Source organism: Acinonyx jubatus, chromosome A2, assembly GCF_027475565.1.
Source record: "Acinonyx jubatus isolate Ajub_Pintada_27869175 chromosome A2, VMU_Ajub_asm_v1.0, whole genome shotgun sequence".
In the NCBI taxonomy this organism is placed as follows: domain Eukaryota; kingdom Metazoa; phylum Chordata; class Mammalia; order Carnivora; family Felidae; genus Acinonyx; species Acinonyx jubatus.
Window position 1 is genome coordinate 6,681,805 of NC_069383.1, and position 18,207 is coordinate 6,700,011.

The 18,207-nt window shown below is 41.4% G+C and overlaps 3 protein-coding genes across 6 annotated transcripts in view; 1 reads left to right on the forward strand and 2 right to left on the reverse strand.

The window, feature by feature from the left end:
- Window positions 1-2,019, reverse strand: part of LOC106986850 (GTPase IMAP family member 7-like) — a 78,457-nt gene extending 76,438 nt beyond the window's left edge. The window contains exon 1 of the mRNA XM_053217896.1: window positions 833-2,019. Within this exon, the coding sequence (XP_053073871.1) occupies window positions 833-1,536 (704 nt within the window). The 5' untranslated portion in view covers window positions 1,537-2,019. The remainder of the gene's footprint in view (window positions 1-832) is intronic.
- The window catches only part of LOC128314680 (GTPase IMAP family member 1-like), a 95,838-nt gene that overhangs the window by 56,042 nt on the left and 21,589 nt on the right, over window positions 1-18,207 (forward strand). The window lies entirely within an intron of this gene.
- Window positions 14,863-16,526, reverse strand: LOC128314681 (GTPase IMAP family member 7-like). Its single transcript, XM_053217898.1, has one exon. The coding sequence runs from the start codon at window positions 16,297-16,299 to the stop codon at window positions 15,424-15,426; it is 876 nt and encodes a 291-aa protein (XP_053073873.1). The 5' UTR covers window positions 16,300-16,526; the 3' UTR covers window positions 14,863-15,423.

Below are 18,207 nucleotides of genomic sequence, written 5' to 3' on the forward strand. Positions count from 1 at the left end.
CTTTGTTCTTCGGTGGGCAGCTGATAAGAAACAACTTGAGTCCCTCTGTAAAAATGTAACTAAATAAATTTCCATTCATCTGGAAAGAATTCTATAAGCATCTCCATCATTAGACTACCTAACATGAAGAACCAATCTTTGTAACAAACCATATGGGTAAGGTGATTGCCGTGTCCTAAAAGCAAAAATAAGTGAGTAGAAGCAACAAAGGGAGAGCATCCACCAATCTAAAAGGAATCTGGATTTCACTTGGGACAAATAGAGAAATTTTGGGGTCATCTTCTTAGAAGAGCATCAATACCTTCTACTCTGGAGTTCCACAAATTGAGAATGCGTCCCTCGCCTGGTAAGTCAATCAAACATCTACCAATCAACACCAGTGAATCTGGTTATACCCCTTCGTCCTGAGAGTCTGAGAGACAGAATCGAGAGTGCTTCAAGGTTGGTGAATGAGTTCGGGGGTGAGGGGCTTGGCAGGGCCAGCGGAAAATGTGTAGCAAATCAGATCTTCTCATTCAGGTTAATCTTTCATAAACAGGTGAGAGAAGATAGGAAAAACCATCTGCAGAGCTTTCATGATCAAGTCAACTATCTTATACTGATTCTCATCTCTGTGTTTTTGCAGCTTTACAACATATAATGCCTCTTTCTCAGCCAATTCCCTCTCCATTTGTTCCATTTGTTTCTGCTGCTCCAGTTTATCCTCCAGCTTTCTGATCTTGTCTTCAAACTCCTTTCTTATCTGCACTCTCTCTCTCTCTCTGGCTCTGCTGTGTAAAATTCTTGCATTTCTTGCATTTGTTTCTGAATCTCGTTGTCAGCCTTTTGGTACATCTTATTAGTGTAGCATCTTCCTTCATTCTCGGCAACAATGCGCTGGACCAGGGCAAGCAGCTGATTTCTCTGGGCCTCCTGCTCAGCTCCTGTCGCCTGATTGTTGAACATGCAGTAGCGATCACCAAACTTGCCCACCAACTCTAGGATACCTTTCGGTGCTTTCTGTAAGTAATCATGGAAATTGATGCCATCCAAGTCATCTTTCCGGGTGAATAAGAGAATCATGTATCTCCTAGCTCTGAGTCCAAACATTTGCAGGATCTTCTCCGTGGCCTTTCGCTCTTCCTGCGTGTACCGGCCCAGCGGGACCACCAGGAGCAGAGCATGAGGCCCTGGGGAGGTCAGGAAGATGCAGTGAGAAATCTCCTTGCAGGTGTCAGCATCCTGTGCCTCGATGTCGAAAATGCCAGGCGTATCCACGACCACAATTTTTCTTCCCTGCCACCTGCTCTTCCCTTTCTTACAGGTCTTGGTGGCAGATGTTGCCGCAATGCTGGAATGAAACACTTTCTCTCCGAGGATGCTGTTGCCTGTGGCACTTTTCCCTCCTCCAGTCTTACCCACTAAGACTAGTCTCAGCTGTGAATCTCTGCCATCTTGGTTTCTAAGCCCTGGGACATCAGGAAACAAAAGCCACAGCATTAGGATGGTAATCCAGCTGCTTCCCCTGCATGGCCCCCCATTTCCCCTCACACACATCCCTCCTCTGTAGCCGCACGCCCCCCCCCATAAGTGACTGCGGCACTCCCAGAACTCTATAGAAGGCCCTTCTAGAGAAGCCTATTCGAAGTCTACAGAAAGCCTGACGTTCTCTTACAATACTTGGGGAATGCCCAAGTACTTTCCAGGATTTCCTGGAGCTTCTTACTCTTCCTTTTTGTAGCTAAGTAGCCCACAGAAGAGGAAACAAAATATTATAGTTTACAAAGAGAATTCTGAGCTGCTGCTGCTGGTAGCTATTCCTCATAAGAGCAATGCAGCAAGTAACACAAAATCTGACTTTGGGGCATCTCAGTGGGAGACTCCCCTCCCCATTTATATTCAAAATGGAACTTTGCTTCTTCCTATTAAGAAGCCAGCTAGGCAGGTTACACAAGCCAACTCACCCTTGTAGGGTACAAAAGGGATGCCTGTGTGGAAAGACCAAGTGTCTTTTTCTATTTCATGTGTGCAACCATCCTGTCAGGGATTGTGACATGAGAGAGAACAGTATAATTTAACTTTAAAGTTTAAAAGCTTAGCTTAGAATCCAGTGAAGTTTTTATATTCTAAAATAAGGCATTACAGAATTATAGTCATAAATTACTGACATTTCTCCAAAGTTATTATAAAATCCCTTGATACTAAAAAAAATGAAACAAAAAGAGCACCTGGGTGGCTCAGTTGATTGAGTGTTGCACTTTTGATATTCGCTCTGGTCATGATCCCAGAGTCGTGCGATTGAGTCCCACATAGACTACACGCTGAGCATGGAGTCTGCTTAAGATTCTCTCTCTCTCCCTCTCTCTCTCTCTTTATCTCTCTCCCTCTGTCCCTATCCCTTTCTCTCTCTCTCTAAAAAAAATGAGGGGCTCCTGCGTGGCTCAGTCAGTTGAGCATCCAACTTCGCCTCAGGTCATGATCTCACAGTTCATGAGTTCGAGCATCAAATCAGGTTCTGCGCTGACATCTCAGAGCCTGGAGCCTGCTTGGGATTCTGTGTCTCTCTCTTTCTCTACCAAACCCCTCCTCTATCTCTGTCTCTCTCTGACTCAAAAGTAAATAAGTATTAAAAATTTTATTAAAAACTTTTTTTAAAAAACGATCATATGTTTCAGTAATGCCACTTCTGGGTATTTATCCCAAGGAAAAAACACTAACTGGAAAAGTTATCTGCATTCCCATCTTTAATGCAGCATTATCTACAATAGCCAGGATATGGAAACAATCTAAGTGTCCACTGATGGATAAACGGACCAAGAAATCATGGCATATATACACAATTGGATATTAGTCATCCATTTAAAAAAAAAAACCCAAATATTACCATTTGCAACAGCATGGATGGATGTCAAGGGAATCATGCTCAGTGAAATAAGGCAGACAGAGAAAAACAAGTACTCTATGATCTCCCTTATATATGGAATCTAAAAAAGAAAAAACAAGACAAGCTCACAGTTACAGAGAACAGGCTGATGCTACCCAGGTTGAGGGGATTGGTGAAACCTGGGAAGGGATCAAAACATAAAAGATAAAATAAAATGAATATATGTTATGACAACATACACATATATAGGCTAGTGGGAAATAGCAAGACTTGCTGGAGGTATTTTTCAATTGATGATTAAATCTACCTGAAGGAGATGAATTTTATTTTATGTAAATTAAAATTCAATAAAGCTGAAAACTTGCAGCATTTTAGTACAACTGGATGCATTTAGGATAATCCGTCATGGTAGATTTACATGATTTTTTTAAGTTTATTCATTTATTTTGAGAGAGAGAGAGAGAGAGAGAGAGCATGAGCAGGAAGGGGCACAGAGAGGGAGAGAAAGAATCTCAGTCTCCATGCTGTAGGTGCAGAGCCCAAAACAGGGCTTGAACTCACAACCCATCAAATCATGACCTGGACCAAAATCAAGAGTCTAAATTTAAACTCAAGACATCTAATGCACTGAGCCACCCTGGAACCCCAACATTATTTACAATCACCTAAAACTGGCTACAAGCTGTCATCCTCCTGTGTCCATGCCCCGTTACGATATGAATTTGTATCTTTTCTCATCCACAGATCAAGTCTATTTCTGCATCTTTGGGAGCTCAAAGCCTCAAAGGTCTTGCAGTTTGCCTTTTGACAATGTCTGCTTCTTTACACATTTCTTGTTTCTGTTTTATAATTTGACACCTTTTTTCAACCCATGTCCTCCCTCTCATGCATTTAAAAATATCTGTAACACTTTATTAGAAATGACATAGTAAAGAGAAGAAAGGATGATTCCTATGCACCTCACAGCTCAGTACCCAGGAAGTCTGTAGTCTACAATCGACGTTGGCCCACTTCCCAGAACCTTCTCACAACAACAAGCACGGTTGTTGTCAATTTACTGGTGCACAGCCACACTTCTTTCTTGTCTTCACTGCAACCATTTCCTGTTTTTGTCTTCTGGTGACAAAGGGTTGTGAGCATCTCACAGCACACAAGGTTGAGGTGCAAGGCCCATGCCCCCTACCCAGCCCTGCAGTGGAAGCCTGCAGCATTTTGGTACAATTGGATGCAATTAGGATAATCAGTTGTTGTAGATTTACATGATTTTTCAAAGTTAATCATTTATTTTGAGAGAGAGAGAGAGAGGGAGGGAGAGATAGAGAGCGTGAGCAGGAAGGGGCAGAGAGAGCAATCTACAAACTGGGAGAAAATGTTTGTGAGTCACATATCAGATAAAGAAAGAACTTGTGTATATACTTGATAAAGATCTGACAAAGAATAGAATGTGTCAAGAACTCTGAAAATTCATTAATACAAAGACAGTCCAATTTAAAATAGAAAATACAAACATTTTCGACATGATTAAAGTATGTATACACCAGTGAAACCATCATAACAAGCAAGATAGCGAACGCATCCGTCAGCCACAAAAGTTCTTCATGCACCGCTCACCTGCCCATGTCCCTTAGGCACCATTTATGTGCACACAATATGCACAGCAAACTGTTCCTGATGTGAACATTTGAGTGGCCAGGCCTAGATTCAGAGCTTCAGGTCCTTAAGAAGAAGGTTTTCTTACCATCAATGCCACCTTCTGCAACATGGTCATTGTTGATCCCAAACCCCAGAGAATTCAGTCCAACTTAGGAAGAATTTCAGATAATCAAGATACTTCTTAACAAGAAGAAAGAACTTCAGAACAATTGCTTCAGATATTCCATTTTGTATTTTTGTTCATAAACATAGACGAGGCTGAAAATAAATAAAATAAAATAAACATAGATAGACCACTGTTTTAAAAACATACCAGAAATTATGCAACCTTACATCCACATTCACAAATGATTACAAATGCACTCTGGGTTGTTGTTCATGGACTATGTGCACAGCACTTTGGCAAATGATCGCTGCCTCTGGAACATGCATCTTCAGGGCTCATCACTCGCAACGTCTCTTAAACTCTCTCAGCAGTCGTCTTCAGAGTTAAAGGCGACAATGGAAGACAAGTCTCTAATGTGTAGCTTCTTTTTGCTTCCAAACACTAGCATGCTTTGGTCACTCACCCTATTTACCAGATTGAGATTGTCAAAAATGAAATTCATTCTCAAAAGGCCAAGTTGTGGTCTCTAAGTGTACTCAGAAGTTTAGCCCCAGCCACGCCACAAGCTTGCCGGCAAAGTCACCCACACAGATGTAAAGATCATGTCCATTTGATGCTGTGCTCTTGACCGCCTGTCCTCTCCTTGGACACAAGGATGTGCTCAGGTCATGATCTCGAGGTCCATGGGTTTGAGCCCCACGTTGGGCTGTGTGCTGACAGCTTGGAGCCTAGAGACTGCTTCAGATTCTGTGTCTCCCTCTCTCTCTGCCCTGCCCCTGCTCATGCTCTCTCTCTCTCTCTCTCACACACACACACAAATAAATAAACACTTCAAAAAATTTTCAGGAGTTAACATGGCAGAGAAGTAAGGGAATCTGAAGTTCCCTCGTCCCTCAAACACAGAAGTATTGAGGTGAGAAGGCTTGAAATCCAGGAATCCAGGCTACAGAGTGACAGAAACATCTCCAGGGGCCCATGGGGACAATGTGATGGGCCATAGATGCATGATTTCAAACTGGGAGAGATAAAAAAGGCAGTGTAGGAACGGAGGGGCGGTATCCCCTTCTGCAGAAACACAAAAGAAAGCGAAAGAGAGGTTGCAGAAGTGGAAGGTTGTATTTGGACAAGAGAAAAAACATGGGTTGGGGAACAGAAAAAATGGAGAAAGTACCAATTTTTAACTTCAGGCTTTCTCTGGCCTCTTTGTGTACTTGGGGAGGAGGGGAGCCAGCCCAAGCTCTGTAGCCAGCTCCCAGGCACAGTTGGAGAGAGCAATCCCCTCCCTTGAGTGCTGTGGGAAGAAGACAAATAGCCATTCCAAGGACAAAGGACACTGCACGACCCCTCCACCACCCAGAGGCCCTTTGTGACCATACCCTGGAGTGATACTATGCCAGAAATGGGGCACGTGGAGCAGGATCCTTTAAGACATTGGGGTTTGAATCCCAGCCGACTGCCTGGCAGAACTAAGATCCTGGAGCGAAACAGACTGCCCACTCATGCTCCTGTGGCACTGTGAGGACGACCTGAACAGAGTGGTCTAGGATGCCTGGTCTGGGGAGGAGAGACTGGGGTGTCACCATTTTACTCCCCATCACCAGCAAGGTGGGGCTTCAGGGAACAGACAATGGATCGACAGTGGAGGTGGACCTGCTCACACCAAAGCATGCCCCTCTGCACCTGGTAACTGTGTGTCTAACAGAGCAAGACTCAACACTGACTGAACCAGACAGTCCCTCCTCCAGACCAGCACAGGCACTGGATACAAGGCACCATCAGATATTGGTCCAGTAGTTTTGCATTCTCTGATTTGATTCTTGGTCAATTTTTATTTTATGTATGTATATACATATATATTTCTTCTTCTTCTTCTTTCATCTTTCATCTTTCTTCTTCTTCTTCTTCCTCTTATTTCTTCCCTTCTCTAGTCCGGTTATTCTGGTTGTTGGTTTGTTTAAGCAGACATTTTTAATCTATTCTCTTTATGCCTCTTCTGTATCTCCTTTATTTTCCTCTCTCTCTCTCTCTCTCTCTATGGACTAAGCCATAAAGTTTCTCTGATCTCTGTTTGGTCAATTTTTTTTTCTTTTCCTTTTCCCTGCCCCTGTCATTTCTCTCTTTGTATGGGATAAGGCCTCTTACACCACCACCACCCCCATTAAAATTTTTTTTTCCAGGGATACTTCAACAAACAAATCAAAGCACTCCTGATGGAAGGTCCAAATCACCACTAGGAATAGGGAGATAAAGTAATCAGAGTCTAAACGACAGAGAGCACAAAACACACTCCAAAAATACCTCTTGAAGGGCCAGGCCCTGGACAACATTATGACCCCCTGTTTTAATATAATAGTCTTCACAGGAGCAAGACCCATAAGAAGCTATTAAAACACATAAGGGACAGAAAACAAGGCAAAATGATGCAACGGAAGAATTCTCCTCAAAAGAAATTCCAGGAGGAAATGACAGCTAGAGAATTGCTCAAAACAGATATAAGCAATATAACTGAGCAAGAATTTAGAATGATAGTCATATTACTGGGCTTGAAAGAAGCATAGAAGACAGAAGAGAATCTATTGCCACAGAGATCAAGGAACTAAGAAATAGTCACAACAAATTAATAAATGCTGTAATTGAGGTGAAAAATAAACTAGATGCAGTGACAGCAAGGATGAAGGAGGCAAAGGGTAGATTAAGTGAAATAGAAGATAAAATTATGGAAAATGATGAAGCCAAGGAAAAGAGAGATAAGAACATACTAGACCCAGAGGGGAGAAATAGAGAACGAGGAGATTCAATGAAACATAATAATATCCATATGATAAGAGTTCCAGAAGAAGAAGAAGAAAAGAGAGAGAAAAAGGGAAGAAGGTTTACTTGAACAAATTATAGCTGTGAACTTCCCTTATCTGCGAAAGGAAATGGACATCCAAATCCAGGAGACAAAGAGAACTCCTTTCAGATTTAACAAGAATAGATCTTCTCCACAGAATATCATAGTGAAACTGGCAAAATACAAAGATAAGGAGAAAATTCTGAAAGCATCCAGGGACAAACGGGCCTTAACCTACAAGAGTAGACACATAACGGTAGTAGCACACCTATCCACTGAAACTAGGCAGGCAAGAAGGGAGTGGCAGGAAATATTCAATGTGCTGAATAGGAAAAATATGCAGCCAAGAATCCTTTATCCAGCAAGGCTGTCATTCAGGATAGAAGGAAAGATAAAGGCTTTCCCAGACAAACAAAACCTGAAGGAATTCATGAACACTAAACAAGTTCTGCAAGAGATCCTTACAGGGACTCTGTGAGTGGAATGCTGCAAAGACTACAAAGGACCAGAGACATCACCACAAGCATGAAACCTACAGGTAACACAATGACACTAAATCCATATCTTTCACTAATCACTCTGAAGGTAAATGGACTAAATGCCCCAATCAAACACATAACATATCAGAATGGTTAAAAAAAAAAACCAAGATCCATCTATATGCTGTCTACAAGAGGTCCATTTTAGACCTGAGGACACTTTCAGATTGAAAGTGAGGGGATGGAGAACCATCTATCATACTACTGGAAGTCAAAAGAAAGCTGGGGTAGCCATACTTATATCACACGAACTAGATTTTAATCTAAAGGCTGTAACAAGACATGAAGAAGGGCAATATATCATAATTACAGGGTCTATACATCAAGAAGAGCTAACAATTGTAAATGTTTATGCTCCCAACTTGATTGCACCCAAATACATAAATCAGTTAATCACAAACATAAGTGATCTTATCGATAGAAATTCTGTAATTGGAGGAAACTTTAATTCTCCACTTACAACAATGGACAGATCGTCTGGGCAAAAAAAATCAATGAAGAAACAATGGCTTTGAATGATACAGTGGACCAGATGGACTTGACAGATATTTCCAGAACTTTTCATCCAAAAGCAGCAGAATTCTTTTCGAGTGCACATGGAACATTCTCCAAAATAGATCACATCCTAGGACACAAAACAGCCCTCAACAAATGTAAAAGAACCGAGATCATACCATGCATATTTTCAGACAACAATGCTATGAAACTTGAAGTCAACCGCAGGAAAAACTTTGGAAAGCCTCCAAATGCCTGGAGGTTAAAGAACATCCTACTAAAGAATGAATGGGTCAACCAGGCACTTAAAGAAGAAATTAAAACGTATATGGAAGGAAGTGAAAATGAAAACATGACAGTTCGAATCCTTTGGGATGCAGCAAAGGCAGTTCTAAGAGGAAAATACATTGCAATCCAGGCCTATCTCAAGAAATAAGAAAAATCCCAAATACAAAATCTAATAGCACACCTAAAGGAAGTAGAAGCAGAACAGCAAAGAAACCCCAAAGCCAGCAGAACAGCAGAAGAAGAGAAATAATAAAGATTAGAGCAGAAATAAAAAATATAGAACGCCCCCACCAAAAAAAATACAGTAGAACAGATCAATGAATCTAATAGCTACTTTTTTTTCTTTTCTGGAAAAAACAAACAAAATTGATAAACCCCTAGTCGAGCTTCTCAAAAAGAAAAGAGAGAAGACACAAATAGATAAAAAGCACAAATAAAAGTGGACAGATCACAACCAACATCACAGAAATACAATTCTCAGGGAATACTATGAAAACTTACATGCCAACAAACTGGACAACCTGGAGGAAATGGACAAATTTCCAGACACCCACACACTACCAAAACTCAAACAGGAAGAAATAGAAAATTTGAACACACCCATAACCAGTGAAGAAATTGAATCAGTTATCAAAAATCTAACAACAGATAGGAGTCCTGGGCCATATGGCTTCCTAGGGGAATTCTACCAGACATTTAAAACAGAGTTAATACTTATCCTTCTCAAGCTGTTCCAAAAAATAGACATGGAAGAAAGCTTCCGGACTCATTCTGTGAAGCCACCATTACCTTGATTCCCAAACCAGACCGAGACTGCACTAAAAAGGAGAATTACAGACCAATATCCCTAGTTAACATAAATGCAAAAATTCCTAACAAAATACTAGCAAATCAAATTTAACAGTATCTCAAAAGAATTATTCACCACGATTAAGTGAGATTCATTTCTGGGCTGCATGGCTGGGTCAATATTCTCAAATCAATTAATGTGATATATCACATTAATAGAAGAAAGGATAAGAACCATATGATCCTGTCAATAGATGCAGAAAAAGAACTTGACAAAATATAGCATCCTTTCTTAATAAAAGCCCTCAAGAAAGTCGGGATAGAAGGAACCTACCTTAACTTCATAAGAGTCATATATTAAAAGCCCACTGCTAATACCATCCTCGTGGAAACAAAGTAAGAGCTTCCCCCCAACATCAGGAACATGGCAGGGATGTCCACTCTCATGGCTGTTGTTTAACATCATGTTGGAAGTCCTAGCCTCATCAAGCAGACAACAAAATGAAATAAAAGGCATCCAAATTGGCGAAGAAGTCAAACTTTCACGTTCCACAATGACATGATACTCTACATGGAAAACCTGAAAGACTCCACCAAAAAGCTGCTAGAACTGATACATGAATTCAGCAAAGTCACAGGATACAAAATCAATGTACAGAAATCAGTTGCCTTTCTATATACCAATAATGAAGCAACAGACTACTTTCGTACACCATACACAAAATTAAACTCAAAATTGATGAAAGACCTAAATGTATGAGAGAAAACCATTAAAACCCTAGAGAAGAAAACAGGCAATAAACTCTTTGACCTGAGCCAAAGCAATTTCTTGCTCGACCCATCTCTGAAGGCAAGGGAAATAAAAGAAAAAATGAACTCTTGGGACCTCATCAAGATAAAAACTTCTGCACTGCAAAGGAAACAATCAACAAAACAAAAAGGCAACCAATGCAATGGAGAAGATATTTAAAAATGACATATCAAATACAGGGTTAGTATCCAAAATCTATAAAGAACTTACCAACCTCAACACCCAAAAAACAAATAACCCAGTGAAGAAATGGGCAGACAACATGAATAGACACTTTTCCAAAAAAGACATCCAAATGGCCAACAGACACATGCAAAGATGTTCAACGACACTCATCATCATGGAAATAGAAATCAAAACCACATGGAGATGCCACCTTACACCGGTCAGTGTGGCTAAAATTAACAACTCAGGAAACAAAAGATGTTGGCGAGGATGTGGAGAAACGGTAACTCTCTTGACTGTTGGTGGGAATGCAAACTGGTGCAGCTGCTCTGGAAAACATCATGGAGGTTCCTCAAAAAATTAAAATGGAACATCCCTACAACCCCGAAATAGCACTACTAAGAATTTATCTAAAGGATACAGGAGGGCTGATTCACAGGGGAACATGTACCCCAATATATATAGTAGCACTTTCAACAATAGCCAAATTATGGAAAGAGCCCAAAAGTCCATCAACAGAAGAATGGATAAAGATGTGGTTTATATATACAATGGAATACTACTTGGCAATGAGAAAGAATGAAATCCTGCCTTTTGCAACAACATGGATGGAACTGGAGGGCATTATGCTAAGTGAAATAAGTCAGTCAGAGAAAGACAGATGTCATACGTTTTCACTCATATGTGGAGCTTAGGAAACTTAATAAAAGACAATGGGGGAAGGGAAGGGAAGAAATAATTTCAACCAGAGAGAGAGGCAAACCATAAGAGACTCTTAAATACAGAGAATGAACTGAGGGTTGATGGGGGAGGGGGAGGGGGAAAAATGGGTGATGGGCATTGAGGAGGGCACTTGTTGGGATGAGCACTGGATGCTGTATGTAAGTGACGAATCATAGGAATCTGCCCCCAAAACCAAGAGGACACTGTATACACTGTATGTTTGCTAACTTGACAATTTATTGACAATTGTCAAGTTAGCTATATATATATATATATATACAAAAACTTTTCAAAAAATATTGCTAAAGGGTAAATCTTCTACTGTCCCTGGCATCCCTGGCATGTGCCTGCTCCCAGAGAAGAACCTGCAGTGTAGACAGTGCTGCTTAGAGCTCTCCCCACGCTGCCATTCTCCTCCTCTCCTTGCCCTGGCTCTGATTCTTCATGGGCTGGAGGAGAAGAGGCAGAAACACTGAAGATGAGTCAAGTGTAGTCTGGCCTTGGTGGGGGGACAGTGGCAGCATTCTTAGTGGCTCCTTTCCCCATGGAACACTGTTAATAGCCTTCAGAGTCTCCTCTGGGAATCTGAAATCATAAGCCCAACAGAAGGCCACTCTCTCCTCTCCCTTCACTTGCTTCAACGTCTGTTCCTAGTGCCAGACTTCCAGAAATCTGATGCACATACAAGCTACTGGGATCCCTGCTGGGCCCCTGGGCAAGTCCCCTTCAAACTGGCTTTGGGTGCCTCCCTCCATGTGGTCCCATTTGATATATGAAGAACACATACTTTTGCCCCCCTGTTAGTGAAAGTTCTGACTGCATCCAAGATCTCCACCACCATGTGTACTCTGCTCCCTCCACAGAGCAAAGCAACAGCCTTCATGTATCCCATGACCACCAGGCAGCAGAGCCAAACTCCGAAGGACACACAACAAGTCTCTTAACGTACACCGTCCACACCCCTCTGGCAGTATCAAACTCCAGAGGCCGCCTCACTAGGTTTCAGGAGAGAGAGAACCTCCATCTCTCTGGACATGGCACACAGAGACGACTCCCAGTGGGGCCTCCCTTACATAGTCACACGGTTACACCTGGGCCACCTTCTGCCCTGGGGAGACGATTCTGCCACAGATGGACTCCAAGAAGTGACCAATACTAATTTGTCATTGTCCCTATAAACTAAATGTTCTAGTTTAAAAAGCCCTTTCCTCTTGGGATGCCTGGCTGGATCATTTGGAACAGCATGTGACCCTTGATCTCATGGTCATGAGTTTGAGCCCCATGTTGGGTGTAGAGATTACTTAAATGTGGAAAACTAACAGAAAAGGTCCTTTCCTCTTGACCCCTTCAAATATCTATCAAACTAGTTGAAGGACTAAACCTCACAAAACTGGTTCTTTCTTCTTCCTTTGGGCATCCTATATGGATCTTCTAGCATAGAGTTTTGGACTGCGGGGTATTGGCAATTAGTAAAGATTCAACTGATATTAAGGGAGATATTTATGTTACCCCGAGCCTTTCATATAGCCTTCTGACCCATTAACTTTTACGTCATTTACGTCATTTACATTGGACCCTAACTTTGACATCTGATATTGAACTTGTCACAAACCTAACTGAACACTGTTGCTCCTGACTCTATCCTTCCCCTGAAAATCTTACCTGTCACCCTGAACTTTCCTGTTTCTGAAGAGAAGCATGACCATCATACCCATCACCCACATGGACACATCCTACACATCCTTCACAGTAGACTTCATACCCTAAATCTTTCCTCAGGTCTTCCTCTATAAATCCTAGTGTAAATTCCCCATCATGAGTCATGACTATCACATATTTCAACAACAGGGATCATGCACACATTAAACGCTGGAAATACCACAGTCTTCAGCACTGATAGAACCACATTCAGAGAAAACTGGAATATAAAATATGTTAAGAGAAGTGAGTAAGCAATATTTCGATTGTCAAGTGAAGAGACAATGATTTATTTTATTTACTCGTTTTTTCTCTGGGTATGTCTTACCTTCCAAAAAAGAATCTAAGGTTGGGAGAAAAGAAATCAGCTTACATAAGCTGCATATTCAAATGGCCTGAACACAGGTTAATTGTATTAAGAATACTTCTGCATATCTCTGGGGGAAAATATCTTTTAAACGACTCTGAAATGAAAAAGGAGAGGGCAGGAATACTTTGCTCTTTAGACATACTATCACACAGATGAGTCACTTACAAGGAAGTACTTTTGAACATAAGAACTGCATGATGGCAAAGAGTACTTTGGTCTCACTTTGTCATTTGACACATGTTTTCTCATGAGACGATTTTTCTTCCGTGTTGCTTTTACTGCATTCTGAATACTGGTGATGAATCTTAGTATGAGTGAGTATTTAGAATCATAAATTTTCCAGACTTAATCTCTAATCCATCTCCCGAAAAGTCACTGATATGGTAAATACTCTCAGTCATGTTCACAGAAAAACAAAGGACGAATAAAAATTCTAATAATTTGGATTTGGGAGGTCTGCAATCCTTGTGAGTGACTGACAGTCACCCATCTAACTTTGAAGTGTCTCTATTATTTTAGCAAGACAGAACCTTTCATCTACTTACTGCAAATGTCACAGCATGGAAGGGTAAAGACAGATTTTTCTGGTGTCAGGAAACAAGCACTAGAGGGAATGAAAAACCATCAACAACAGTAAAAATGCTCTGATAGAGAACTGGGTACCGTAAGATTTATCAATCAGAATCTCACAGGAAAAAGATAGTCTGCTCTCATTAGGTACTTGGAGAAAGTTTAGAGAAGGGGCCTCTTACACACTGTGGACACAGGGAATTTGGAAACCACAGGGACGGTGATAGTATCGATAAGAAAATTGAGTCCCACCTGAAGGGGTGAAGAAAGACTGGAATGCAGAAGAAGAGTTGGGTAGAAAGCCCACCAAGGGAGGAGCTGTGACCTTTGGCGTAGGGTTGCAGTTAGTCAGAGATGGCCCTGCAGAGATAGAGGTGGGAGAATGGATACCCCAGCCTTGCTTTTCTACTTCCACAGGGCCTCTGACTTGGACTTCCCATTGGCCAGGCTGGCAGAAGTCAGAGAGCAAGAGATCCCACCGATGTAGTGCAACTAGATCAGCCTCAGGGGGCAAAGAGCTAGGGTGAAGTGTGATTCTGCAGAGGCAAATGAAAACTATGTGGCCCAGATGGGATTTTTCAGATACAAGTGGAGACATTTTAAGTAAGGATGGTCCCTAAAACAGAAAAGAGAGAAACACAGTAAGAGAATCCTGTGACTTTCAGATCTCCATGAACCACAGAACAATCTTTCCAAAGAAACCCGATACCTCCCTAAAAAGTACTTGTGACCATGCAGTGCAACGACACATGTGACCAGTGGTTCAGACACTTAACATGTGCAGGATTTCTGATTTGAATTTTCCTGAGTCTTTGAACTCTATATGCCATTGCCTGATTATGCCAACTTTGTGTGAAGAGGGACAGGTGGGAAGGGGAGGCGGTGGGGACTGAGAGCTGGGAAGACGCTTCATTCTGGTTAGTTCTCATTGCATAACAAACCATTCTGAAGCTCACTGGTTAAAAACAAAAACCATCATTTATTTGTTCTCATAAAGCTGCAATTTGGGCAGGATTCAGTGGGAATGGATCATCTTTGCTTTCTGCAACTTCGCCTGAGATGGCGGGGCATCCGGAGGGCCCGCTTCTGGGACAGCCCGAGTTGCCTCATTTGCATGGCGGGCAAGTTGGTGTGAGTCACAAATGAAAGGTGAGCTGGGAAGTGGGCCAGTGACTTCAGGCCCTCTGCATGGGGGCCTCTCAAGAGGCAGCCTGGGCTTTCTCACAACATGACAGTCAAGTTCCAAGGGCAAGAACCCCAACAGGGCAAGGAAGCATTGCCCATATGTAACCTTAGAGTCACAAGGTGTTGCTTCAACCATCTGCTATTAATTGAAATGGTCCCAGATCTGCTGAGCTCCAAGGTAGAGGACACAGGCCCCGCAGCTCAGTGACAGCAGTAACAGGGTCAGGTTATAGGAAGAATAAGTAGAAGCTACTGTCACAGCTCTCTATGGAAACTACAATCTACCACTATCGCAAATCATCGTAAATTCAGAAGAAAAAACGAAATGGTCTTTACTACCAAAACATCTGCCATATTTTTGAAAGCAAGCTCATAATCCCATTTGAACCATCTCTAAATAATCCCATCTCAGCTTCTTCCCTGATATTTTTTATTTGCTCAGCATACTTCATCTTTAGCCATTTTATTTTTTCCTCCCGTTCTTCCTGTGATTTATCAGCATATTCCTTTTCTACTAGTTTAATTTCATTATTTAATTGATCGGTGTAGATCTTCTTCAGGTATTCTTCCCGTTCCTTCAGCCTCTTCTCTGTGTCCTTGTAAATGGCATCGGTAAAGTAAGCCCCTCCATTGCTCCGCACCATCTCCTCTATCAGCTCCACCAGCTCCTGCACTTGAGCTTCCTTCTCGGCCTCTGAGGCTCTGTTGTTGAAGGCACAGTAGCGGTTCCCACACTCGCTGATGATGTTTCTTAGCTTCACATCTGAATCTGCCAAGAAGTCACTCAGGCTCTTCTCCTCCAAGACATCTTTGTGAGTGAGCAACACGATCATGTGCTTCAAGGCTGGCTTCCCAAAGACAGTCTTGATCAATGCCACGGTCTTCTGCTCTTCCTCCGTGTAGCGGCCCACCTGGAGGACCAAGATGATGGCGTGGGGCCCAGGGCAGGAGTAGAGGACACATCGGCTGATTTCCCTGCATGTGGTATTCAGGGTCTCCTTGGTGTCAAAGAGCCCTGGAGTGTCAACAACAACAAGTTTCCTCCCCTTCCATTCCTTGGATGCTTTTTGACACCTGGAGGAGACAGCATGGGCAGCAATTCTAGAGTCAAAGACTCTACTCCCCAGGATGGTGTTGGCCGTTGCGCTCTTCCCACTTCCAGTTTTCCCCACCAGAATAATCCTCAGAGTGTTGTCCTGAGGGTCTGCCATGTCACTACCAGCAGTCTCTGTGGTGTAAAGGAAAGGAAGGAGAAGAAAAAGAGTCAAAGAAAGTAAGTGGAAAGCATCACCTCGCTCTTATGACCTATGTGTTCCTCCCTGAAATCCTGCAGTAGTCTACTATCCATGTAGGTCCCATATAGACAGAAAGATGAGACAATTCAATCACCATGGAAAAACAACAAAGTAGTTAAAGAATTCCGCTACAAAAGAGTATCAGGTCCAGATGGTTTCATGGGGATCTCACTTAACTTTTCTTAAACTATTCCTGATGACTTAAAACAGAAAGAAATCTTTCCACTTCCCACTATGACATATGTATGATATTGATCCCAAAGGTTAACAAAGATTTCACCAATAAATAAAGCTACAGACATGTCTCATTTGCGAATACTAATGCAAAAATCCCAAATAAATTGTCAGACACTAAAAAGTAAAACCCCACAATTAAATGTGATTTATTTCAGAAATAGTAGGGTGGTTGAATATGAGAAAATGGATTGTTACAACACATCCCCTTTAGTAGATTTAAGAAGAAAAATACCTTCATACAGGACAGACATTACCCCAAATTCAACACTGTTTTAATAGATACTTCTTTAACGTGATTTTATAGAAATATAAATTTTAAAAAATTTGTCACCATTTTTTTCTCTGCAGCTAAAAAAGTTGACCCTAAACTTCATTTGGATGAATGAAGAAACGAAATTAGCCTGTACAGTCAAAAAAGAGAAGAACGATGAAGGAGGGTCAGCTCTACTAGATAGTAAAATATTATAGCTCCTATAATTAAGGCAGTATGAAGTGTGTGTGAACAGAGACAAACCGAAAACAAAAACGGACAATTCAGAAATAGACCAAATTGGTCGACTATATTCATGAGTATCCAGTTCAATTGTATCGTGTTAAATTTATCTTCCGTAAGGCAGCATCTCACAGCAATGGGGAGACAGATGGACTAATAACCAGCATTGGGATAACTACAAAACCACACAGAAAAAGACAAAACTGCACCCACATCTTCATGCCATTCACATGCTAAATACGTTAGAAAATACACACTAAAAATCAATCCACATAAATACTAGAAGAAACTCAGACAAAACCTTTGTAACCTAGGCGCGGGCCAAGTCTCTAAGATTTGAAAGATTGTAAGGAAAAGGATTCATACATCTCACTACATAAAGATCTAAAAGACAATGGGAGACAACGAACACCATAGACAATTAAAATACGAATGTCAGACTATATCAAAGAGGGTTAATTCTCCTCTTATACAAAGAATACATAAAGGTACAGAGACAAATGTCCAATAGCTCAACAGAAAATGGAGCAAGACATATGAATAAACAGTTCAAAGAAAAAAAAAGGAATGTCAATGCTCCTCAACTATGTAAAAATATATGAACACTCACTTAAAGTAGAGAAATATGAACCCAACAAAGGAAAAGAAAAAACTAAATATAACAAATTAAAATTACACTGAGATACTATTTTTCCACTTACAGATTTGGCAAAAGTGCAAAAATTTGCTGCTATAATCAGTCGGTAAAGGTTTAGAGGAAACAGGTTCTCTTCTCCATGGCTAATGAGAATAGAAAAACCGTCTAAAACCTACAGGGGAGAAATTAGCAATATCACACAAATCACATATACATTTATTCTTGGATTGTGAGTCCCAATTTTAGGATTTATGCCTGTAGTGGTTAAGGGCAGGTCACCCCTAAACGTGCAACTTTGGCATACTATTTCATATAAAAGTACCTTAAGACACAGCCTGTGTGGGAAGATTACTAAGACCCTCTTCTGTCCCCCTGCAAGCAGGAAACAAATCTCCCATGTGAAAGGTCCCCTTGCTGTCCAGGAGGTAAAGAGACACTCTCATGACAAGGAATGGGA

Excerpts from the sequence above, each read along its gene's own strand:
- LOC128314681 (XM_053217898.1), bottom strand. The coding sequence starts at position 16,299 with ATGGCAGACCCTCAGGACAACACTCTGAGGATTATTCTGGTGGGGAAA.